Source organism: Haliotis rubra, unplaced genomic scaffold (genome assembly GCF_003918875.1).
Source record: "Haliotis rubra isolate DU_JTF1 unplaced genomic scaffold, ASM391887v1 Scf465, whole genome shotgun sequence".
NCBI classification, from domain to species: Eukaryota; Metazoa; Mollusca; class Gastropoda; order Lepetellida; family Haliotidae; genus Haliotis; species Haliotis rubra.
In genome coordinates, this window is record NW_025767152.1 from 823,649 (window position 1) to 851,606 (window position 27,958).

At 40.2% G+C, this 27,958-nt stretch overlaps 2 protein-coding genes across 3 annotated transcripts in view; both read right to left on the reverse strand.

Annotated features, from left to right (window-relative positions):
* Positions 1 to 12,289, reverse strand: part of LOC124290437 (uracil-DNA glycosylase-like) — an 87,065-nt gene extending 74,776 nt beyond the window's left edge. The window contains exon 1 of one of the 2 annotated variants that reach the window (XM_046727142.1): positions 12,218 to 12,289. The gene's annotated coding sequence lies outside the window, so the exon portion shown is untranslated. Of the gene's footprint in view, positions 1 to 10,506; positions 10,547 to 12,217 lie in introns of those variants that run through there. The other variant, XM_046727141.1, reaches the window with a different exon arrangement.
* Positions 6,393 to 27,958, reverse strand: part of LOC124290432 — a 36,789-nt gene continuing 15,223 nt past the window's right edge. The window contains exons 2-4 of the mRNA XM_046727132.1: positions 7,968 to 8,266; positions 7,224 to 7,307; positions 6,393 to 6,898 (exon numbers count right to left, since the gene is read on the reverse strand). Of these exons, the coding sequence (XP_046583088.1) occupies positions 6,393 to 6,898; positions 7,224 to 7,307; positions 7,968 to 8,250 (873 nt within the window). The 5' untranslated portion in view covers positions 8,251 to 8,266. The remainder of the gene's footprint in view (positions 6,899 to 7,223; positions 7,308 to 7,967; positions 8,267 to 27,958) is intronic.

Below are 27,958 nucleotides of genomic sequence, written 5' to 3' on the forward strand. Positions count from 1 at the left end.
TTTTGTTACGATTCAGCCGAGGTAGTTAAGTTACTGCGAGAGAAGACTGAATCGGAAGCATGGGGCGGTATTCTAAAAACGTCAAAGTGACTAAAAGGTTTGTTGTCGCGTCAATAGCATGATTCCGTCCAGTTAATGGCTGTTTTTGTGCTCCAACAAGTTGCAATAAAAATCTAATACTTTGTAGGTTCAGTCTCTATCTCTTAAAAAGTTCCTCATCACGCATATCATTGAATCTGTTGGATCTTGGCAAATAAACCCGCTGTGCGGCAGCCATCTTACCTACAGACTTAAGTTTAAATCCTATGGTTAAGCCTTCATGGATGCAGTCTTAGGAAATAAGTCCAAAACAACAAAACTTGAGTCTAAAACCTTTATTGAATATGACTAAGAAAAAACAAGTGACTAAAGACAAGACTTAAGTTTTTTAAAAAAACTTGTCATTTTCCATAGACTTAAGTTTTTTAAGGTCTTAAGACTTTTTTAGAATACCGCCCATGGTCTGTGCAACATCTGTCAACATCAGTCACTTGTACAAGGTAAGGGGCGGATACAGCTTTTTGAGGAATAGGTGTGTGTGTGTGTGTGCGTGCGTGCGTGCGTGCGTGCGTGTGTGCGTGCGTGCGTGCGTGCGTGTATCTTCAGCAACCCATGCTTGTAGTTAAAGGGAACTTAACTTTAACAGGTTCGCTGACACATGTTATCGTATCCCAACTGACCGATGCTCATGATGTTCATCACTGGATTGCCTGGTCCAGATTTGATTATTTACAGACCTCCGCCATGTAGCTGGAATATTGCTTTGTGCAGCGTTAAGCAACAAACCAACCGACCTTAATTCCAGCAGTACTTAACATTACTGAAACACTCGAAAATTAGATTATAACCTGTTTTAAAAAATAATAATGATGATTTGTTGAGAACACATCCTAATGTAATTATTACAGGCTGTCCACCTTACAATCAAAAGTATATTTCTTAAAGCGATTTCCAGAATCGCAAATATTTTCCTCCAGAATCGCATGAAATAACATTAAATTTCAGCTGTTATAAGTCATGAAATAGATACACAAAATGACTTTAAAATATATCTGAAACTGAAGAATTCAAGGAGAATCCTATCAATATTCACTGTAGGTGGAGACTACCATCTGTCTGAACTTGCATGCAACCTTGTTGCTGCACCCATGGTTGAACGTGAAATGAGTGTCTGAAAAGCCAAACTGAAATATCACAGTGAAGAGAATTGTAGGCACACACACACACACACAAACAAATACAAAAACAAAAAAACAAAACAAAACAAAACAAAACAAAAAAAACTCAACAAACACAAACATACAAACGAAAGTGCAAATGATGAATTTCACACATTGAACGTACAGATGAGAAATGAAAAGCTCCAGTCTTCTCGGATGATTACGACAAAATAAGTTTAGTCAGAGTTCACAAATTTATTGATACATGAGACAAAGGTACAAATATATATGCAAAGTAACAATAGCGGAGAAAATAAACAAAAGATCACCTCCATAGTGAAAAGCAAGAAACAAAATCTAGGTAATTAATCCAGATACTTACACAGGAATATATTTCTTGTGTGTAGTAAGTGAAATTGATACGTCAGTATTAGAAACAATAAGTCAAGTTGGTTCTATTCTGCAAAGATCACAATTAACATGAATTCAATTCTACACAAATGTTGGTGGAAATACATACATATGGTAATACAATATTCTCATCAACACATAGATCAATATCACATTCAATATGTATAAAATACGAGCAGTAGAACACTAGCAATCAAAACCTTACCATAGATCATAGGAACTTAAAAGTTCTTCAGCTTCCAGCATAAATCAAGGGCTTTAGCTATAACTTTAGTAACTGGTAGTTGTAGCCAATACTAGCCATAAACACAAAATCTATGATATACCCTTCATTGTCATCATATAAAATAAACAAAGAAACAAACAAGTGATAATATATTAATAAGAAGAATCATAATATAGAATCACCAAAATGCATAAACTGTACATACGTTTGAGTGGACCTTCTGGGGTATTTACAAAGTTTATGGATGTAATGTTTGTCACCATAGTCAAAAGAAATAGACTCAGATGGTGCAGGTGGAATGTTGCCGAATAAACGACACAGGTTATCATCGTTTCATTCCGATACTAGTAGAGTAGCGAATCACATATGCAAATGGAAATCCAGACCATATTATTTATGAACTGGGATTGTTGATTTTGAGGGTGTGGGTTCGAATCCCAAATCTGTACTTTACTGAGAAAGTGTTATCCCAAATATAACATATGTATCATTTTTTGGATGTTTACCAAAAAGCGAAGATACAGAGATTGACTGATGCTTGTCTAACACTTATGACACTTGATGATCTTCCAACGGAAGAATACCCCCAGCGGGCTAATCTAAATCTTCATTAAACAGTATTTGTGAAATATTACAATATTAGTGTCGGATAAAAGTGATAAGAACCAAGCAGCTTACAAACTTTCTCCGAGGTCAGGGTTGGACGTAGTGCCTACGGAAGGGGTTGGTATTAAATACTTCTAGTCAGGTTTTAGGTCGCCAACTCTGTTAATAAAATTTAATTCATCCAAATTTAATATTTAACAGTGCCATAAAGGTTAATTTTTGATACCACCTGTCTGAATTGGAAAAATACTAAAACTCCTGGAATAATCAAATAATGAACACATTCTCAGGTGACTATTCTACTTAAAAACTGTAACGTAGCAAATAGCAAAAAAATATGCAATTGGTATGATTTATAACACCCATGCACTAACGTAACTTTATATCTCTGTAGTTAAACTGAAACACAAAATATTGATTTATCAACTTTCGTAGTAGCACAGATGTGTATTCTCTTCAGGAGTTATCATAACATGTTATATACATGCTTATGCTGTGCCAGTTATACAACAGTCATACACATGTTCAGACACCATGTTCACAACGTTCAGACTTCAGTCATGTTGAAGAGGACCTTAGAAGATTCACAATGGCTTTGTTGTCCCAGTTGTTTGCAATAGTGACATACTTCTCTAATCCCCGTTGACACTGGCTGAATTGTTTCAAGGAAAGGAGGTGTTTCACTATAGACATGTTACCACCCCTACAAGCCAACATCAAGCAGTCATTCTGGTATGTATCAGTCATTGACATATCAGCTCCCTCCGTCACAAGAAGATTGTATACACCACAGTGTCCACTTGAAGCTGCCATCATAACTGCTGATCGATGCAAACTCCCACCTTGCCTGTTGATGTCAAATGTTTCCAAGGAAAGGAGGTGTTTCACTATAGACATGTTACCTCTCCCACATGCCAACATCAAGCAGTCACTGTTGCTTGTATCAGTCAGTGACAGATCAGCTCCCTCTTCGACACAAGAAGATTGTATACATCATATTGTCCTCTTGCAGCTGCCATCATAACTGCTGATTGATGCAAACTCCCCACTTGCCTGTTGATGTCAAATGTTTCCAAGGAAAGGAGGTGTTTCACTATAGACATGTTATCTCCCTCACATGCCAGCATCAAGCAGTCACTGTTGCCTGTATCAGTTAGTGACAGATCAGCTCCCTCCAACACAAGAACATTGTATACATCATAGTGTCCTCTTGCAGCTGCCATCATAACTGCTGATCGATGCAAACTCCCACCTTGCCTGTTGATGTCAAATGTTTCCAAGGAAAGGAGGTGTTTCACTATAGACATGTTACCTCCCTCACATGCCAACATCAAGCAGTCACTGTTGTATGTATCAGTCAGTGACAGATCAGCTCCCTCCGACACAAGAAGATTGTATACATCATAGTGTCCACTTGAAGCTGCCATCATAACTGCTGATTGATGCCAAAACCCACCTTGCCTGTTGATGTCAAATGTTTCCAAGGAAAGGAGGTGTTTCACTATAGACATGTTACCTCTCCCACATGCCAACATCAAGCAGTCACTGTTGCTTGTATCAGTCAGTGACAGATCAGCTCCCTCCGACACAAGAAGATTGTATACATCATAGTGTCCTCTTGAAGCTGCCACCATAACTACTGATTGATGCCGCATCCCCCCTTGCCTGTTGATGTCAAATGTTTCCAAGGAAAGGAGGTGTTTCACTATAGACATGTTACCTCCCTCACATGCCAACATCAAGCAGTCACGGTTCCCTGTATCAGTCAGTGACAGATCAGCTCCTTCCGACACAAGAAGATTGTATACATCATAGTGTCCTCTTGAAGCTGCCATCATAACTACTGATTGATGCCGCATCCCCCCTTGCCTGTTGATGTCAAATGTTTCCAAGGAAAGGAGGTGTTTCACTATAGACATGTTACCTCCCTCACATGCCAACATCAAGCAGTCACGGTTCCCTGTATCAGTCAGTGACAGATCAGCTCCTTCCGACACAAGAAGGTTGTATACATCATAGTGTCCTCTTGAAGCTGCCATCATAACGGCTGATTTAAGCCAAAGCCCCCCTTGCCTGTTGATGTCAAATGTTATCAAGGAAAGGAGGGGTTTCACTATAGACATGTTACCTCCCTCACATGCCAACATCAAGCAGTCACTGTTGTATGTATCAGTCAGTGACAGATCAGCTCCCTCCGACACAAGAAGATTGTATACATCATAGTGTCCACTTGAAGCTGCCATCATAACTGCTGATTGATGCCAAAACCCACCTTGCCTGTTGATGTCAAATGTTTCCAAGGAAAGGAGGTGTTTCACTATAGACATGTTACCTCCCCCACATGCCAACATCAAGCAGTCACTGTTGTATTTATCAGTCAGTGACAGATCGGCTCCCACTGACACAAGAAGATCATATACATCATAATGTCCTCTTGAAGCTGCCAACATCAGTGATGTTTGTTCCATCCATCCTACTCGCATGTCTAGATTAAAGATTTCACACGTCAGCAAATATTTTACAACTGATACATGACCATTGATACAACCTGTTTGAAAAGTGTTCATACTGTCATACTTAGTCGTGTTGGTTAAATCTGCTTTGTGTGAAACAAGAAGTTTGAGGATTTCCACCTGCCCTGATTCAGCACATAAAATTGCTGGAGTATTTCCATCTTCGTCACCAACATTGATCAGATTTTGAAACTGTTTAATGAGAACGTTTACTATATCTTTGCTTCCTGATTTACATGAAAAATGAAGACAATTGCAATGTCGATTGTCTGTCGCTGAAACATCAGCTCCCTCTTTCAGTAGGAAGTTGAACACATCTAGCAGTCCTGCCTCAGCAGCAACCATCAGCAGTGTTTTGTGGTCTTTTGTCCTCCTGTCAACATCAAAACTGTCAAGCTGTTTGAGTGCAGCAGCAGTACGCTCAAGATACAGTTGATTGCCACTCTGTATACAGCCTATGATACTATCGTAGAAGTCAGTGACAATAGAATTTGAAAGGTCTGTCTCTCTACACATCAGTGACACCGAGTGTTCAAACAGTGAATGGTTAGTTGAAACTGAGACCCAATACAGAAAGCATTCACCGGATTTCGTATCTTTTCTGTGAACAATCTCTGGCAAGTCTGGCATCATTTGTGTCAAGAAGGAGGAGGCTATTTGAACGTTGCTGAATATAGAGTGACCAACTGTCCATCTAAAACACCCTTCTCGGACACCTTGCACCAGTCTAGAGATCACTAAAGGATGTAGACTGGAAGTGATGTAGATCATGTTTGTGACATCATCAATGTGGGTTGACTGAAAGCTAGCATCCCTGTTAAGTCTGACTCTTTCATATAGCAACTGCAGAGAACAGTGTTCCAGTAACAACACGTCATTAAGATGGCCCAAAGCACATGCTGCAGCGTCGTGGATGGATGGATGAGAGAAGGAGGCAACATGATTCTCCACTGTACAGTAGGTGCCGATAAAGTTGCGGATTTCCTTACCGATGTCTGTACGACTGCAAGACGCTATCTCCTCCTTTACAACCTGAAACAATGCTGCACATTTTGTCCCCGACTTGAAGGAGACAAGGTCCAACTTCCCCCCACACAGGACGAGGAGAACGAGAGCTGCTGATCTGCTGCTACCTTCACGGATAATGGTGTCAAGGTCACCTCTCAGATAGGTCACAGGGTTCTGAAAGAAGTTAGTGATTTTGTGCATCTGGAAGGCTGGGTTGGTACAGTAAAGTTGACAGATGAGTGGAAACCCAAACACGTTGTCATGTAACTGTGTAATTGTGTTCTTGTCCTGACTGGAGATATCAAACATGTGATTTCTTTCCAGAAGGAATTTATTATGGATTCCTTCCTTAGTAGTCAGAGAGTAGTTGTGGTCATATCAATAACACTCACAGGGTTGAAGAGGTTAATTTTAAACTGGTGAAGTCTGCTACATCCCTTCATTCCAGTTGTATGTTCTAGATAATGAAGACACTTTTGAGTTTGTAGAGGCTTTTGAATCATCATCACCTAGAGTCTCATTCTTCTTGTCTACATTCAATTTTTTCAGCTCTCTCTTCCTCTTGTCCTGTTGTTCCTTCTGGACTGAGATGTTTACTATATCATCAGCCAGGGCGGTCAACACTTTCTTGATTTTCTGCAGATAGGATGGAAATGCTACAGAACCAAACATATCATCAAACACAATCAACATGTCACACTGTCGTTGAATTATTGTATCTACTTGAAACTCTTCAATATTTTCAACAAACACAACTTCATATTTCTTTAGGAGATATTTCTCACATATCTTGAGAGCAATGCTTGTTTTCCCATCACCAGGAGCTCCACAAAGTGCCACATGGTTGTGTTTTTTCAGGGGTTCTTCTGCTGTGTGGAGTGTGCGAATTTCCTCAAACACCTCATTCAGCTGCTTGATCCTGATGCTAAGAGATGCTGAAAACAAGAACACCAGAAAACTAGAGGACGTCTTCCCAGAAATTGTAACAGCAGATGGAATTGGTTTTTAAGTAAAATAGATGCATAATTATGCATACAATCTACAATACATTTTCACATAAGGCTAGGGACTTAACAAAAAGCAATATATTTTAATTTGTTTAATATTTCTTCTCCAATAAAACTAGTAACAACATCAATGTACAAAGTATGCTAACTTACAGTTAGGTTCATTCCTAATCAGGTCCTACTGATGACAGAAGATGCTGCACAGTTATGGGAGACATGTTTAGGCTGTGAGTGACCCTTCACTATTAGTTACCTTGTGATACACAGCCACGATGTTCGGGATTCCCCAATGAAGTGTGAGATGAGTTGGACAGATCATACTGGGATACAGAACAACCTGGAACAAGAAACAAAATTTGAATGAGTTGAGCAGGTGAGAGTGGGATACTGAACAACTTGGAACAAGACAACACCGTTGAAGGACTTTGACAGGTCACACCAAGGTACAGAACGATCTGACACATGAAAACAACGTTGAGTGACGTGGACAGGAATTGCTGAGATACTGAACAACCTGGAACAAGCAAACTGCTGACTATGTTCTTAAAGTGTGCTTTCAGTTTTTTGAAAATTGATTCTGGTAAATTGTGATCAATCAGAGCTATCAGACGGAATGACAACGAACAATAACACAGGACCTAAGCCCAAACGGACATTAAACATTTAAATAACAGTATGAAGTTACATACAAATTTGCTTACTTACATGTGAAGATGATCAATAGTTTTTAACATATGAAACCAGAATGTTCTTTAATCGCTATCCTTTAACTAACTTACATCACATTTCATGCTAGACTTTGATTTAATCCTGTAGGATGTGTAAATATGCTTGACCACATATCAGAGATATACTATATTGAGAGAAATCTACAGTAGAATCAGTCCTATTTTGTATTTAATTTGGCAGACACTCTATCCAAGTACAGTGACAGCCATCATGATGGGGAAAATATGCTCTAAAAACAAGGAGACAGTGATGGTAGGGGAAGATTTACCGATGTAGTTGTGTGTTGTTGTAGAAATGGATTGAAGTCCCTGTCGCTGGTTCTCCTCCATTACGGAAGGGTTGGGTTGTCTCCCCTGCTCTTGACTCCCTTCTATTACAGCACCATCTTGTGTTGGCGACAGTGTGGAGTGAATGTCCTTTGGTTGGTTCCCTTCAATAACAGACTGTGTGCCTGCTGCTGATCCTGCCACCGGGCCACCAAGAGTTGATTTCGATGGGGACTGTATGCACTCTGTCACATCTGGAGTGTTTGTCAGTGGTCCAGTTTCCATTCTTCATGAGACCATTCTGTAAATGTAGTCAATAGTTTATCATATGTTTATGTTTATCTCAATAAATATAGTCTTTAAAAGTTAAAATTACAACCAGAAATAATCGGACATGATAAGGTTCATCTTTCTCAGGCTCGAATATTCAGATACGCCAAATAAGTTTACGTTTGAGGGTAATAATGAACATGGTCAAATTTAAAATTCAAAATCATGCAAGATGAAAATCGAAAAGATTAAATAAACATATATGGTAATGTCTAGGAGTATGCAGGAGAAAACTCTGACTCTATTGTTTTCCATTTTCATCCACCAAATTGACAATTAATAAGTATGAGTAGATTTTGCAATTGCGGCCAAAGAGCTAGCAAGTTTGAGATCGCTTGGGCCACTAAGTTTTCAGGATGACCAATACCAGGCTTGGACATATGCAAATCGCAACATAGCTTCAAAGATCTTAACATCAACGCCAGGAAATTACCAGTTCTGAAGATCTGCTGAAACAAAACAACCATCTTACAAAATATACCTATTGATAGGCCACTTTGCAAAAACGTGAAGTCCATTTATGGCGTGATATTGCTGGAATATTGCTAAAAGAGGTGTACAACTAAACTCACTGAGTTTACAGAAAAATTGGAATACTTTGACAGTTTAGCTTGGGAAAGACACTCGACATAAAATGGACAGTTTTACGTGGATGCACGTGTCTTAGATCACATCAGAGCGTATGGGTCCCCGGCGACAGTCTCTACAGCCTATACTGAATATATTATATTATATAACTAAACAATAATATTGAGATAACAGTTGACAGCAACAGTTCAGTCCAAGGCACGGAGACAGAGCATAAAACAACATTAAACATGAACAACGTACAGAGATACTGTCATTATTTAAGCCCGCTCCACCCGCCCATACAACCAGGAAGTAACCAGTGTTCTACGTCCGTCATCGTACAAGAAGGGGGAGAACTCGTGCAGTAACAGTCCATTATGTTTCCACATCACCACAGTCGTGGACAGGTTAAGATCGGGGCTCAATTTACACTCTTGTGTTCCAAGTTATATGCTTCATTTTCTCTTTGTCGTTATGTTACCATATGTTGGGACAAGCTAACATAATCTGTGTATATTGTGGTGGCGCGTGGTCCTGTGCTCAAAGCTCAGGTCACCAGTCGGTGAAGTTAAGCAGAGTCGAGCTCGGAGAGTCCTTGGATTGGTGACTGTGTTTGGCAGCTTGACTCCTGAGAGTTTCTAGGACTTGAGTCCTGCCCCACAACGAAGCACATATGACACATGTGGTCTCACCTTAGGCAAGTGAGTTTATTCAAAATTGTCTCTGTTCACCCAGCAGGAAAATGGGTACCCAGTGGAAAAAAGTCATATGACTATAACCTTCTAGCGCCTAACAGCCAGCTTGGGTTATCCGGGGTAATAATGTGCTATGCCTTGATTGTTAGCGCTATGAGCACACCTAGTGTGGAGTTTGGCGCTATATCAATGGAAACATTATTATTATTATATTAATGTTAGATACCTTGATTCTAAGAATCATAGTCTAAGATCTATCCATGGGATACAAAAGTCATCTTTACAACACAGTGCATTCGGAAAGGTAAAACAATCATTGAATGTCACTCGATGCTGATGCAGCTGAAAATAATTACAATAGAATTTGTTGTCAAGACTTATTTTCATCTTCATAATTGTCGCTGTAGTATAGTAAAGCGGTTTCAGTCCTTTATATATATGCGAGTGCTATAACTATAAAAACTAGTGATGGTTCTATTTTTGCTGTTTATTTTAATGGCAACTTTGCTCGTTAACTCTCACGTTTTTTGTCTGCAAATGTTGACTTTAGAAAATATGACATCTTCAAGATGCTTGTTTTGAAGTGTTTGGTCACCAGTAACAGTTAAATCATGACATGTTCGTAACACTGGAAACTAAACAATAACATTAAGACAGCAGTCTACAGAAACAGTTATATCCAAAGCGTGGGAGAATATTTAACACCATACGAAAAAGACAACTTACAGAAGAATAAGGAATATGAAGGCATAAATTCCATTATTGGCTAGGATTAATGCTTACCGATAGTTGCCTTGATTTCCCAAACTATCAAAACAGATACACAATTGTCAGTAAGGGGTTTCCTGTAAATTCGACCTTTGGGTTGAGGTAAAACTCGTCAGTAATTAGGTACTACGTACATTTCTGGTACTGAATAATGTAACAGACATGTATTCTGTCTTACCTCCCTTCCAAAGTCAGTAATAGGTAGAACACTATTGATGATATCCAAGTGCCCATAAGACGACAGCTTTCGCTTTAACAGGAATTGCCCGGAAAACTATTTATAGCTTATGACTCACTTTGTCGCTGGGCGTTGAAGTGATTACCAGGCATGACGACCTGAGCTGTGTTGCATGAATTGCAGTTGTCAATAGAACTAAGCCTCGCACGGCGAGAGATTCAAATCTTGAATAAACCGATACAGACTTGTCTATATTTAATAACTAGATGTTTAAGATAAGACGAATCAAAAATATGAAGATGATAATTCCACTAGATTTGTTTGGGGTTAATGTTTTCCCTAGTTGCTTTGATTTATCAAACTATCAAAACAGATATACAGTCGTTACTTACTAACTATTGACTAAATTTCTGTTACTGATTAATGTAACTGATTAATCTGTAAAATAATGTTATAAATCGAAAGTACATATACTGTGTATGAAAGACACATTCAATGATCCCTCAAAGTCATTACCGGGTTATCAACCTGAGCCAATTCATTCCACTTTTCAGAAGCCATGCTATAAAACAGATGCTTAACTGATGATTTGTAAAGATCATAGATATATCTTGAGCTTGCCCCTGCACATATCTTTAACATTATTTTGACACTTTAAAAAAACCCTCCAAACTCACAAGCTTGCATTAAAACATTGTTTATGAACGTTTATGAACTGGAAATGAGAGGAAAATGAAATATCGGAATAATGGAAGATGAAACACCATTCCGAACTATTAACATGCAAAATACCTAATACCCCACAAAAACAATAAATGCTCACAGGCCTGGTTTATGAAAAACAAACGTAGTAAATCTAGATGATTAAGATAGCTATAATGGATACTAATATTGACAAATGTCTTCTGTATTTCGACTTATGACATAAAAATATTATTGTTAATACCTAATAAAGGAAACCGCTTACATTTGCAATTCCTAAATGTCCAAGAAAGTTGAAGAAATCAATGTACACTGAATAGATATATTTTAATCTCTTTAACGTTTTTACAAACATTTAGATGTATTCATTTGGAAATAAAACACTAAAAGCTCGGAATAATTACGACAACAGAATATGTTCTCAACAAATTAATTTCATCATCATAATTGTGTAGTATATGAAAGAGATCTCATTCGTTTATGAAATACAGAAATGAGTGATTGTTAAAACTATTAGAAACATTCAGAAAGAGAGTTATCGTTCAAGTCTGAAGTAGTTCGGCTGTTCATTAGCCAACATTCAATCCTTCAGCTTGGCCCGTAATAACACGAATTGGTCACGAATGAAATGCAGCTCGTCAACTCTACACTGTGACGTCAGGTCACATAATAACAACTCTAGTCGTCAACTCTCGCTAGTTTCCGGAACAGGAGTACTTTTTTAGAAGACTATTGACTTTATGAAAAACATCATCTTCCAGATACTTGTTTTTATATGCTTAATAAATGATTTGATTTGAGTTTTACTGTACATCTCCTTTACGTGGAGCGTTGATATCAGAGGGTGTGAAGTAGCTTTGAACACAAGTGTTTGGTCACCAGTAACAGTTAAATCATGACATGTTCGTAACACTAAACAATAACATTAAGACACCCGTCTACAGAAACAGTTATACCCCAAGCATGGGAACAGTGGGAGAGTATGTAACACTGAATAAGAACAACTTACAGCGAAACTCTCATAGTGTGCGGGCGGTCCACCCGTCCATACAACCAGGAAGTTACCCGGGTTCTACTTTCGTTATCGTGTATGAAGGGGGACAACTCGTACAGTAACAGTCTATTATATATCGACATCACCTTACGTTGTGGACAGGTTCAAATCATGGTTCTCGTCAACACTCTTCTTTTAATACTTTGTTTCAGTTTGTATTCCATATTTGGTTACCGACTTACAAACTATCCTAATCTATGTATGGTATTTTCATGGATCCGAGGGTGAGGTCAATTCATTGGATTCCTATGGCATGCTTGCCGCATGATTTGACTGTTAATGACATTAGGCACTGTATGGGCAGACCTATCGGCGTACAGTTAGTAAAACATGACAGCAGATTTGAGAAAACCTTCATAGAAGACAGGTGTACTATTTGACATCGAACATGTGATACATGCGTTTACTGTATAACCAACATATATTACGGTATTTAATTTATTATATGCCTGTTTTAGACACAGTAGTGCTTGTATCCGACTGCGCGTGAACACACAGACAGAAACACGCACACACACACAGATAGACAGAAACACGCACACACAGAGACAGAACACGCACACAGACAGACAGAAACACACACACAGACATAAACGCAAACACAGACAGAAACACGCACACAGAGACTGAAACACGCACACACAGACAGAAACACACGCACACACACATACAGGCACACGCACACACACAGGAACACGCAGACGCACGCACACATACATACACACACAAATACTCAAAGAAACCGCACATACACAAGGATTAGAAAATGTACTGGATGAATATGCACAGTTCAGTAAAAGAAAAGCCGACATTAGCAAGAGGGGTTAAACAACAAACAAACAAATCACATGGTCAGGCAAGCGTGTGCAGGAGAACGTATTGGCGATGAATATCATACTCAACGTCGGTAGTAACCTGTTGGCGAGAACGCTCACGGTGCATTATCGCTTAAAGCAATCTAAAACCATACCCACTCACTTACTGATAGGTTCATTGTTAATGTCACTTTTCAGATCATTGTTCTTTTCATTGCTCCGTTCATCGTTCAAATCATTGTTCATGTCACTGTTCAGTTCATTAAACATGTCACAATTCCTTTCCCTGTTCATACCCTTTTGCGACCACGCCCATGGTTGAACGTGAAATGAGTAACTGAAAGGACAGAATGAAATATCCCCAATGACCTGAATTGTCATCCTCGATAATCTCCAGGGTATACGTTACGATAACTCTCCACTACACCCTGGATGCATCTACGGCTCGGCCCGATGATTTTTTCCTCCCTTGGCTGGCTTTATATATATAATCAGGTGTGTACGCTAGGAAGTTGAGCGTACCAATCACAACTCACTTTCGCTTTTTAAATGATCTAATCGATCAAACTTGTGAAAACAATAATACATTGTTGCAGATACTCTGAAAGAAGCAGTTCTTGCATATATATATTTAAGGTTTCCGATCTGCGAGTTTGTCTGTATGTTTTCCACCCAAATCTGAGTCGCACTGCGAACAAACTTTGGCGGCTGCCACCGCTATTTTTGTTGACACTGGCAAGCTCGGTTGTAACGGCGGCTTATCTGATTGGCTACAGTGAGAATGCGGTGCCAGCAAAGGGAGGTAATAAAATCATCGGACCGAGCCGTAGATGCATCCAGGGTATAGTGGAGAGTTACCGTGACGTATACCCTGGAGATTATGGAGGATGGTGAATTGTAAGCACAGTGTTTAACTTTCAAGTTGATCGGTTGTGTGTGTATCCATCCATTAACACACACAAACATACACACACACAAACACACACACACGCACGCAGGCGCATCCATCCATCCATCCATCCATCCATCCATCCATACATACATACATACATACATACATACATACATACATACATACATACATACATACATACATACATACAGACATACAGACATACATACATACATACATGTGCATGATAAAGATAATATATAACGATATTGAAAAATGGATTATATCATTCACATAAATATAACATTGTCATGCACATGTCGCTAGTTTCCGGCCGCTTAGTTTCTAATCACATGTACCCCAATTGAAACGGCAGAAATGGATAACCTCGAGTACAGAGCAGTCATAAAGTGTTTAGTCCAAGAGGGCCACCCGGCGAATCACATTGAAGAGCGATTGACAGCAGTACAAGTATTGAGTCCCATTGGGTACTTTTTGATAGCCCCTCGTACATACATTCGATAACGATGAATGTTGTCGACTTTAAATTACTAAATGGCTGCTGTTTGGAACCACTGAAAATTAAATAAGTAGCCGCTTTTAGCAAAATAAATGTTTACTTTCAGATGACGAGACCCGACCAGAAGACTAAGGTCAAGAAGGGCCAGGATGAGACACACTTCGCTAAAATGCGGCAGCGTACATTCCGTTTCGAACTCACCCCAGGTCGGTACATCCTGGTTCCTTCCACAGGCGATCGTGAAGGACACAGAGACGTCCTAGCACGGGTGTGTTCGCCTTATCTAATGCCCTACTGCAGGTAACTTCATTCAACGGGTAAAAAACCCAGTATGATGTTTTAGGTAATACTCCATAGACAAACACACACCACCCCGTCTTTACCTTCCTTTGCGTGCATCTCTGCTATTTGCCTTTCAGAGGTTCTGTAGTGACGTAATAACTTCACGTATACGTGCATTAATGCCATCATGATTTCACTATGAAGAAATGCCCTTATGATTTCACGTTGCATAAATGCCATTATGAATTTACGTTGCATAAATGCCATTATGATTCACATTGTATAAATGCCATTATGCTTTCACGTTGCATAAATGCCATTACGGTTTCACCATGCATAAATGCCATTATATTTTCACGTTGTATAAATGCCATTATGATTTCACGTTGCATAAATGCCATTAGGATTTCACTTTGGATAAATGCCATTAGGATTTCACGTTGTATAAATGCCATTATGTTTTCACGTTGCATAAATGCCATCAAAATTTCACATTCCATAAATGCCCTTATGATTTCACGTTGCATAAATGCCATTAGGATTTCACTTTGCATAAATGCCATTATGATTTCAAGTTGTATAAATGCCATTATGTTTTCACGTTGCATAAATGCCATTATGTTTTCACGATGCATAAATGCCATTAAGATGCAGTAAACCAAGAAGAGTCAGTCTTCTCAAGACGTCACGTGGGATACGTCAACATTCTCTTTGGTGGACCTGGATCAGTTCTTGTCGGTTGGCTGGGAGATGTTTTTAATGTCGCACACGACTATCCATAACATCCCAGACGTGTTTCACGAGGGACTTATTTGTGTAGCGCAGGCGAAGGCAAGACCTTGACATTGAGGGCAGCAAGGAAGGTAGGGCTGTATGGGATCTGGGGTTGTTATGTTGATAAAATTGAATGAAGAATGTCACCCATGTAACGCTTTAAAATATCGCTGTACGATGACCAGTGATGTTCTCATCTGCTAACAAATTCCTCCCCACACCACAACGCCCCCTCCACCATACCTCATGACCTCCTATATGCAACATGCCGCCGTTTGTTGTCTCTTTCGGTGTTGAAACCCGCAATTCGGGAGTCGGGTTTCATCAGTCAAGACGACCCTCTGCCAGCCACGTCGCTGGCAGTCTCTGCCAACACGCTACCTATAGCTGTAATCCGCAGTCTTTCGAGTCCTACATCTCCTGGCTAATTGTCTGTCGCCTTACTATATGCCCAAAGGCATTTGTCACTTATGACGCCACGCCAAGGGCATCCACTGACAAGGTGTTGGACAGTCTCTGTAAATTCATTACATAGTCGACATTTCATTTTGATATTTTCTTTAAGAATAACAGGGGGCGGTGGGGTAACCTAGTGGTTAAAGCGTTGGCTCGTCACGCCGAAGACCAGGGTTCGATTCCCCACATGGGCACAATGTGTGCAACCCATTTCTGGTCTCCCTGATATTGCTGGAATATTGCTGGCATATTGCTAAAAGCGGCGTAAAACTAAACATTTTGGCGATTACAAGTGGGAAGAGACTGGTCCTGAGCAGCAAAAAGGAAGCCCTCAGTTTCACATTGAAGACCAGCCGACTTGATCAAGGCGAAGGAGTCGGTGGGACTGTTATTCTGTTCCACACACCCCATGTACACACGATGCAATGGCTTCTCAGAAAGCTTCTCCACAAAGGACCGACTCTGGGCAGACTTGGTGAATAACTTTACCTGGTTAACTCCCATCGCTGTACCGTATTGCCAGCAAAATCAACCTCAAATTTCAGATTCTGTCGAACAACCTTGGCACGCTTAAAATAGCTGTGGAATTCCTTGCATCACCAGAGGATCATCCGATAAATATGTGCCAAAGTACACAATACAATTCTATCATGAAGAGCTTTGACATTAATCAAACCCCTACCTCCAGAATTGATTGGTATATATAAACGGTTAAGAGAGGAACGAGAGTGGTGATGCTTCTGGTCAGGCAGTCAAGACTCTGGATGTCTTGTTTTGTCCTATCAACTACTCCAAAGGAATAGGGAAAGACTGGCACAGCAAAAGTATTGGTGGCTTTGACCTTGTTTCGAGCATTTAGCTCTGAGCTCCAGATTTTCTTTAAGCGAGATTTGTACTCGGCCCGAAGTTTGTCTTGAATTTAGGCACTCTGGAGCTTGTCTCGAACTTGCATTCCAAGATAGGCGTAGGCCTGATCTTCCACAGGATGCTCAATAACTCCCCTGTAACTTGACTGATCCACCATTAACTACCATTCCACTTTTCAAATGGAGAGTATTACATTTGTCGAGTCCAAATGTCATGCCAATATCTTTAGAACAAGGAGAACCTGTTCTTTCAAACTGGCATCTCCTTTGGCAAGGATCTCGATGTCAGCCATGTAAAGGAGATGAGTAAGTGGTGTGAGGGATCTGTATTGAGGAGGTCTGGGATGGTAACCCTCCGCTTTATTGAGCAGGAAGCTCAAAGGATTTAGAGACAAACAAATAAGCAAAGGACTGAAGGAGTCCCCTGAAATATTCCCCTTCTGATTGGAATAGATTCCGAAGTCTGCACCTGCCCTTGCGAGTACATCTCAAATTGAGTCGACCAAATCAAGTAGTCGCCCGGGGAGGTCAGTACAACGCAGACACTTAAGAATCCATTCACGAGGGACAGAGTCTATGGGTTTTTCTAGTCAATACAGCACATTGAGAGGTTGCAGTGATATGTTTTAGCCTCTTCCAAAATCATTTTCTGTACACGAAGTTGATCCTTGCACCCCCAACATCCCCTTCTTGCTCCCTTCTGCTCTATAAATTAAATCATTGGCAGAACAGTAGGATGACACGAGGTTTGTCAAACACCCTATAAATATTTTATACTGAGTATTCAAACATGTGATAGGGCGGACATTTTTGGGATTAGTCAAGTCTCCTGTTTTGGGAAGGAGTATTGTGCGACCTTTGCAGAACCATGGAGGAACATCACCTGTGTCCACGAGAGAATAGAAACAGTGAAGTAATGGTGTTTGGACACAGGGGAACAGTTTCCTGCTCAGCTGCTCAAGGGCCCATTGTTTTCCCCTCGATCACTGGATGTCAATCTCAACGGCCCGTCAGATTATCAATCTCATTCCCTGGGGATCATACACGAGTCTTGCAGCCACTAGGCGCACCGTGTTAGTGTGGCGTTCCCATCCTTACAAGGTACCCATTCACACCTGGGTGGACTGGGACAAATAGTCACAGGACTTTGTCCAAGTTTACTGCACATTGCTGTACCCGCAACAAGATATTTGCATGTATTCATGTGGCCACCATCTGGTCATTTACAATCGGATTCGTGGGTTCTTTTAAGTGTACAGGGTTGTGTACTGTACACTCGGGGTTGTGACAACACTGAAAGTGTCTGCACACGAAGAAGACTCCTGTTTTACACCCGGTCACAGGTGGGCTCGATCCCGCCACCTCAAGCTCGCTGGATCACTAGAGAGGCTTCTTTACAGCTCGTCGACCACGCTTTGTTCGGAGGGAGTGTCCCATGTGTCTTCGGTATAACACGCAGTTTTGCCTCTTAAGGCAGTTCCTGTTTACGCAAGAAAAGGTGCCGTGAACGTGTATGGCTATCAGAGTATTGTTGTATTTGGACGATACGATTTGCACCTGATTTATTTCGAACTTTTAAATTTCCGCAGTTTCATTTTTTTTACCATAATAGTTCTTTTCGATCGCTACTTAATTGTGTAGAACTCCTCCGGAAACATTACCTGGAGCCACTTCTCATTCTATAGATAATGCTAGATTTGTGCGATCTCAAAAGATCGGTCAAATTTGATACTTATTACATATCGTTTGTCGGGGTATTTGAAACCAGACTTGTTGGATAAGTACCTCATTTCGACCGAAAACACAATCTTTGTGAAGCTTTGTATTTAGATGCCGACCTACTGCTGGAATGTCCTGATCATATGTGTAGACTGTAACTAGCAATAATGCACACAATAATACACATGTGTACATGGCGCGCTTGAAAATACAAAAAGTTATTGGGTAGTAGGGTAGGTTTGATGGGGTAGTTGCGTTCTCTCGTCACGCCCAAGGCACGTGCTAGATTCCAAACAATGTTTTATTCTTTCAGCCAAGTAGCCGACAACACAGACATAGTCTTGGAGCAGTAACGGCGCCATTACTCCCGGAGCAGCATGGATTCCATGACAGATGGATGATGTCAAATGTGGCAGTGTCCACATCTTACGTGACTAAGTGAGTGAGTGCACTTTGATGCTGCTTTGAACGGTATTCAAGGTATATCATGGGGCATCAGGGTAAGTTGGCGTGCTCGACGTTTTGCAGGTCTTAAACGTCTACTGCTTTACTGAAGCCTACCAGCAAGGATGTGGTGTTGTTGAAGCAAATATAGACTAAACCCGAGCTTCCAGGTTTCTGGCGTGCTCAAGGGACAGCAGGAGATCCGGCAGATTAATATGGTGTAACGTCTCTACACGGATGTTACGGAAGAAAGTTGATTTTATAACTAATAATAAGTATAATAACATAATAAATGAAATTTTTCCGGAATATTACATATGCATGATGCATGATGATCAAGTGTTCACGAGGTGTCCCGAGAAGGAAATATACTGAACCACAAAACAAAATGTAGCTCCAATAGCGCTTTCTTACAACACACACTTTAATTCACTCTAATTAACAATCAAAACGAAGGATTGAGTTAAAACTTGACAATTATGGTTAACACATTTTCGGAAATCACATTTAGAGTTCACACAAACAAAATCACCAAAAATAGTACCAACACGTCACAATTTAATTCTGGACTCACAAAAGTCCAGAAACTCTCTGCACTGTGGGCACTTTCTGACAAGGGATTTGACCAAATTAAACATGCAGTTATTGTGAATATATGCCAAGGATGAAAAAATGAAAAAAAAAGATTTTCGAAAACTTTAAATTTAAACTCGCTCGCCTATGGGCCTGCCCAAGGGCGAACAGTGGCCCATGGGCGAGAATGTTTAATTTCGATCAGAATTCATGTTTTGGGGGTTGTAAATGAATGAGTGTATACTTATGGGTATCATGAAACAAATTCAACTCATTTTGACTTAATTAGACTAACATAGGGCGATATTAAAAAATCTTGTTTAATTTAGATCAGAATTGTTTTGGAGGTTGTAAATGAATGAGTGTATGTTTATAAGCTTCATGTCACAAATTTCAACTCCTTTGTACTTAATTCGACTAACCTAGAACGATATTAAAAAATCTCGCCCATGGGCGAGAATATTAACTTTTACTCAAAATACATGTTTTTCCATGTTTTAGAGGTTGTAAGTGAATGGGTGTATACCTATGAGTATCATGAAACAAATTCAACTCATTTTGACTTAATTAGACTAACATAGGGCGATATCAAAAAATCTCGCACATGGGCGAAAAATATGTTGGCCCATGGGCGAGAATGTTTAATTTCGATCAGAATTCATGTTTTGGAGGTTGTAAATGAATGAGTGTATGTTTTCAAGCATCATGACACAAATTTCAACTCATTTTGACTTAATTCGGCTAATTATAGAGCGATATTAAAGAATCTGCATTATTTACGGTAACATGGATTAACTAATAATAATTGCCGGGAGACCCCCATTCAGAGACCATCATACCCATTGCCGGTTGAACCACACCATGTTCAACTCTTGTTTTCTTAAAAGTGGCTTTCCCGGGCTATAACTATCAGCACACCCCAATCCGACCATCTGTCATTAATTACCTGTCATGAGCCATCAGTTGTATTGAAAGCTCTCGCCTATTGTTTCATTACTAAATTGTTTCACGGATAGGTAGGTCACTCCAAATTCACCATTTGTGCGTGACTGTCCTCTCCGACGTCCGCGCCCACCTCTCAACCTAGCAATCTCGATTCACTTTCAGCTCACTATCAAGCCATCTATAACTTCACCTCTCTCTCCAACCACCTGTCTTCTCAGAGGTCCGCGCGCCTCTCTGTTCCTTTATTATTTCACACCAACTCTACCTCCCAACAACATTTGGCGATGGTCACCGAGAGCAGTTGTATTCAAAATCACTTGCGATTGTAATTCCCTTCCTTTTCACTTATCTACGTCTTGATAACATTATCGTCTTTAAACGAGTCAGCGATCTTCCCTCCGTCTCCTGGGTTGCCACTGGATATTTGCTTGGCCTCTGTGGCCTATGGTGAAATCCACCTGCAGCATGTCACCCGCTCGAGCGCTCCAACATGGCGTCCGATCGAAATCGGACTCTATCACTCGACCGTCACCACAACCGAAATGACGGGCCTCCTCCTACACCTCAAGGATCAATGTTGACACCAACCCTCGATCAGCAGAAAGACAAACGCCCCTCAAGGAAAGACTGTAAGCTCCTCCCTACTACTTTCACCACCTCACCCTCCCCGTCACTCACGTCAACTCCCGTTAAAACTTCACACAGTTCCCAGTTCCCACCTCTTGATCTAAGCAACCCCACTTCACTCATTCCATCAACGTTTCCTAAACCTCCTCCAAAATCGCCCACCATTTCCATGGCTATCCCTCGCAAGTCCCAATCAACTCTATTAAATAACCTAGCTTCGACTACAGCCTTGGGTGGCAAACGTCTTAGACAATCCCCAGAGGACCTGCAAACACAATCCAAGATGCAAAAACGACAAGGTTCTAACCAAACACAACCAAACAATAACCAACAGTTAATACTTCTCGCATTCAATACAGGTCCCACACCTCTCACCTCCCTGTACACAAAAAACAGATTTGGGCTTATACTAAAACAATCTAATCTCAAATTCAAATTCCTAAACAACTGCGGCAGGGCTTTCAAAATAAACTTTCAGCATCAAGACGACCTCAATGCGGCAATGAAAAAGACATCAATAGATGGCCTCAACCTATCTTGGCAAACACCCTGTTGGCTATCCGAAACAAAAGGGGTCATTTACACTGACCCAGCGGAGTCTGACCATGACCTTCAGACATATGTATACGAATCAAACAAACTCCAAACCCAGCCTCAAATCACCAATCTACTCAGGATCACCAGAAAAAAACCCACACAGTCCTCCATCAAACACTTCCACTGTCATCCTGACGTTCAAAGGCACCACACTTCCTGATAAAATTATATTTGGATCAATCTCTTGCAAAGTACACAAAACTAGAAAAAAAACCAATTCAATATACTACCTGTCACCTTTTCGGACATGTTCAATCAAATTGCAAAAACCTAGACAGATGCTCCAAATGCAGCTCCGAGTTCCATAACAGTCCAGAGTGCACTCAACAACTGTATTGTATAAACTGTGATCAGTACGATCATACCGCCTTCTCAAACTCCTGCCCAGTTCGCCAAAACAAAATCCTATTATCTCACAGCATCTGACCTACCCCCCCCCCCCCTGCCAAACCCTTAAACTCCAAAATATACAATTGGTACGACCAACCCCAGTCGTACGCATCCTCAGATGACGACGACGACGTATTCCCACCACCATTAAATCCCAAAGAGTCAAGAGCACTAAGCTCCAGTCGCTCAGCTAGTCTGGCGTCTTCCTGGGGTCGTAGGATCACACAACACAAAACAAAACAAAGCTGCCGCCCCTGGCTGTCACAGCCACCCCAGCCAGCCTTGAGCAACCAGCAGTTGCTCCCCAAATCCCACAGATCAAACCCAACTCCGAGCCCACAACACACAGCACAAGTCACAATTACGCAACTACAAAATGTGCAACATAAGCTCATAGAATTCATTACCGCACTAAATCTCTCTCCCAACAACACAATAGAAACAATTCACGAATATCTCCTCCAAACCTCATTCTACACGCTCCCATTAGCACAATTTCAACACAATGTTAAAACCGTCAAACTAACATGAGACACAACACACGCGTTCAATCTAAACTACACATGCTTCTACTTGCACTACTACCAGTAGTCATTATGCATATTATCCAGTGGAATGCAAATGGTTTCATACCTAAATCCTATGAAATAAAATCACTCATAAAACTAAATAAGCTAAATCCACAAATAATAGCCATTCAAGAATCAAAAATACAAAAAAATAAACAATTCACTATACCAAACTACTCCACACTCAATAAATACCGCACAATAAACAATCCAAACGCTACTCGCGGTGGCCTTTCCTTATTCATACATGACTCACTCAGTTACAAACAAATACAAATAAACATACCCCACTTGGAAACACAAGCACATGGAATCATGACAGAAAAAAAACAACATAACACTAGTCAACATATATCACCAAACCACAAACCCTATGGACAAAACTGACCTTGAAATACTAGCTAACCATATTTCTAAACACACAATCTTTTTAGGAGATCTAAACGCGCATCACCATAGCTGGACCACCAGAAACCACTCAGACAAATTTGGAAATTTACTATACGAATGGGCACAGCAAAACGACCTAATTATTTTAAATGACAAATCCCCAACCAGATACAGCCAACAGGAAAATCAAAACTCCCTTACAGCAATAGACTTAACCATCACCACGCCAAATCTGGCATGAAAATCAACTTGGGAAGTATTCGACGACCGCTGGGGAAGCGACCACTTCCCCATCTCAATAAATATCAATATTGGTCCCAATCTTACACCTGAGCTAACCCACCAAGACCCAAAACTCAACTACACTAAAGCAGACTGGAGAAAGTACCAAACCTTAATCAATCAAATTGACTATTCACAAATTATCAGCTCAGCCCCTGAAACCTTTTCCAACAATTTCACTAGAGAAATTATTAACATAGCTACTAGGTATATTCCCAAAACAAATCCTAACTCCCAACGCAACAGGGTTCCCTGGTGGACCCCAGAAATCAAACAGGCAAGAAGACAGAGAAAACGAGCATTTAGACGCGCAAAAATACATCCACACAAACTCCCCCACGCAAAACAACTTCGAAACAGTACACACATGCTTATGAAAAATACAAAAAAAGAACACTGGGAAAAATTCTGCAGCACTCTAAACATAACGAAAAATAATTCTAAAGTCATGTGGAACAAACTAAAAGGCAATAAACGGAACAAAAAATCTACACAAATCCATAAAATACACGACTATACTGATAATAAATTAAAAGCAAAAACATTAGCCCAGCATTATCAGCACATAAGCAGAAACACTAATCATCACGCTTCACTGCAACAGAAAATACTCACTACACCAGCTTACGTCATGCAACCGCCCCAAGCCCATATACCCTACAACGCATCCCTAACAATACACGAGCTCACACACGCTCTCCAAAGCAAAACCACGTCGTCTGCTCCAGGAGGAGATGGCATAACTTATATACTACTAAAACAGCTCACCCTACACGGCAAAACGCTACTGCTAAATCTACTTCACACAATCTGGTACACCTCACAAATTCCTACTACGTGGAAACAAGCACTTGTCATTCCAATAAGGAAACCAAACAAACCACCACAGAACCCAGACTCATACAGACCCATATCACTCATATCAAACATATGCAAAATCATGGAAACAATCATCAAAAAAAGACTTCAACATTACATAAACACAAACAATCTCATACATGCAGACCAGAGCGGGTTCACGCCAAACAGAACAACCCTAGATCACATCATCCGAATAGAGCACGCCATCAGAGTAGCCCAAGCAAACAAACACTACCTTCTGGCCATATTTACCTACTTTTCAAAAGCCTTTGACATGATTTGGAATTGCGGGCTAATAACACAATTGATGCATAAAAATATAAACGGACGTATGCTCAACTTTATACACAGCTTAATTCCTGAACAATCGCACCATAACTGTAAAAGTAAACAATGCACTCTCAGATCCGCACCGCATCCAAAATGGCACACCCCAAGGTAGTGTCTTATCTCCAACGCTCTTTAATCTTATGATCAACGACATATTTACTGACATCCGCTCAACAATCAAAACAGCCAAATTTGCAGACGACGCATCCCTTTGGACATCACATAAAACACTAGGCACAGCCCAGAAACACATCCAACAAGCACTAAATCATATCGACAAATGGGCAAATACATGGGGTTTCAAAATCAACACTGACAAAACAGTAGCTTTACTCTTCAAAACACCCTATATGCAAAACTATTCACTATCCCTTATGTTAAACAACATCCAAATTAACTCACCACACAAACAAAATTCCTCGGCCTCATACTAGATCAACACCTAATATACACACCCCATATCAAGCACATCATCACCAAATGCAACCAAGATCTCAACCTAATGTGAAACATACAAGGAACAAGCTGGGGAGCAGACCAACTCACGCTTCTCACTGTCTATAAAACACTTATACGACCCAAGCTGGAATACGCTGCACCTGCATACGACGCACTGACACAAAAAGACTCCAAGCAGCTAGACTCAATACAATACAAGGCACTAACAATCTCACTAGGCACAGCATCAGGTACTGCACGTACGTCTCTCTTAAAGTTATCTGGAAAAATAGCCCTTCCCCTTAAACGCCAACAAATTACACTCAACTATTGGGCTAACGCATGCACAAACCCATTACTTAACAATCTCATAACCACAACTGAACATCTACCACCAAGACAGAAAGTCAAGCTGATTAAAAAAAGACGAAGACTCCCATACACTATTCGACTAAACAACCTTCTGAAAGCATATAAGCTGAGAAACATAAAACTCACCCCAGTCATACATGACTACACTTATCACCTCCAACCTCCTCACACGGACACTGCTCTAACAAACGTCACAAAAATATCAACAAACAAAAATCAACAAAAATACTGGTAATGGATTACATACAACAACACTGGCCAGACTTGAAACACATCTAAACAGACGGATCACACAACCCGTATAACCACACAGTAGCATTCACAATACACACAACACAACCAGACATAACTACAACATCAGCACGCATCCCAAACAATCTTTCTATATATACCGCAGAGAAAACGGCAATATATCTAGCCTTCAAAAATGGCAGAAACAACTAATCACAACAAACTCCAAATCATCACAGACTCGCTCAGTGCAATACAATCTATTAGAAATAGAAATTACTCAAACAGACCAAATCTACTACATCGAATACTGCACTCAACCAGCACACTAACAGATCAAAATAAACAAATCAATATAGTATGGGTACCCTCACACATTGGGATCACGGGCAACGAAAACGCAGACAAAGCAGCCAAACAAGCAACAAAAAACTCAAGCATCAACTACCCACTAACATACAGCAAACAAGAGTATAGATCCATTGTGAAAAAACTAATAATACGGGAAAACTGCAAACAACTACATACTTCCCCTGCCACGTGGACATATAAAACAATCGGCAAACCAATCTCCTCAGTTAACCTCTTCAGCAACTCACGTCAGATACAGTCTACACTAAATAGACTATATGTAGGCATTACAAAATTAAACTACCGCCACTCCAGTGGGCTCTGCACCACATGTAAAGTCCCACAAACGATACAACACTTATTCTTCACATGCGCACTCTACGTACCATATAGAATTCAGTACATCAACACACCCGACACAAAATACACAAAAAACACCCACAGTCTCCTATCCCCCCACAACCCCCCACAAATACAAAAAGCAATCAGAAATTATATCACAAAACAAACCTTATAAAACTACTCTAACCCACCTAATCAGCAACACATGCAAACGTCCAAAACCTACCCACAGCAATCGCCCCCCACCTACCCCGTTGGGGTACATGTCATACCATCTAATTGATTTTAGATATCATATGTTCTTGTCATGATACTGTTTCATTATCTATGTATACTGGAGCGGTCTTCATATAAGTTCTTTTAAGCTTATTGACCAATCCAGTTCATGACAATTCTGTCGTTGCTTTTTCATGAAATAAATATGTTTATACCACCTACAACGTCGGCGACACTGGCTACAGCCAGAAGCCCACGTTAAACTCATAATCATCATCATAATTATGTAGTCACTAGGCACTTAAAACATTAGAAGCAATGCCTTGGAACAAGTTACCTAACTACAGTATGACGTGATATTGTATAGTAGATGATTTGAGAATACAGAAGCACTGAAAAAGCATCGTTTTTTACCACCAAGGGCATAACACTGGTGACCCAGTTCAGGATCGAGTGATGACTGAAAATGTCAAAAATGCCGCTTCGCAACAATCTGCGAATGATCCAGAGTACTACCTTGTGTTGGAAACTGTATCTGACATACTGCTTCAATGATACATTGAGTCATGAAACAGAACAGAAATCACAGCAAGATAAGCCTCAGTACAGGAGCTTATTTATTAATTTATTAACGTACAACATGCGAAATGTGGCTCGTCAGTGGTATGCGTGTTCGCACAGATAATATCAAAACATACACGTCGGAACAGTCAAAACTAAGAAATTGTTAAATATGAAATATTACTTTCTAATTCTTGTAACATAAACAGAATTGTGAGAGCTTTAACTGTATTGAAATATGTCTTGTCAATCCTATTGACATTAGCCAATAACCACTTCCAAATAAAATAAATAGTCTATGCTGCTTCAGAACAAATAAGGTTAATTAGGGAGCCCCAAATGGGTAATTAAGGAAAGAAGTCAATACACTGTCACTTCCTGCCCATGACGACACACGTGGTGTCGTCCCACGAGGCCTAAAGTTATTAAATTAGGTAGGTACAGTTCATTAGGCTATGTGGGACTTCATGCCTCACTGGTTTATTGCTGAACTGGTCCATTATTGAACACAGAAGGGGTGAATCATTAGAAACAACACAAATCAAATATGATTGTGAAATATTTATTCTAACAGTGATTTATTACATCTGTATCACTGGTTTATTGGATAAGGGTGGATTGACCACAGGAATCATAACTCGCAGCCAAATATCGCACATTCTAAGGAAATCTCGAATTGATTGTTTTATAAGGTGTCGAGCTAACCAATTGGAATTCTGTTTGTTCTCACTCTATCAGGACCAAGAGTTTTGTTATGTGTAAAAACTTCCTTTGTCATGTGAAATTAGGGTGTAAATATATTGTTGTTTACATTGGTGATGGTGGTTAGGTGCTTTGGAGGTCGCCTTCGCTT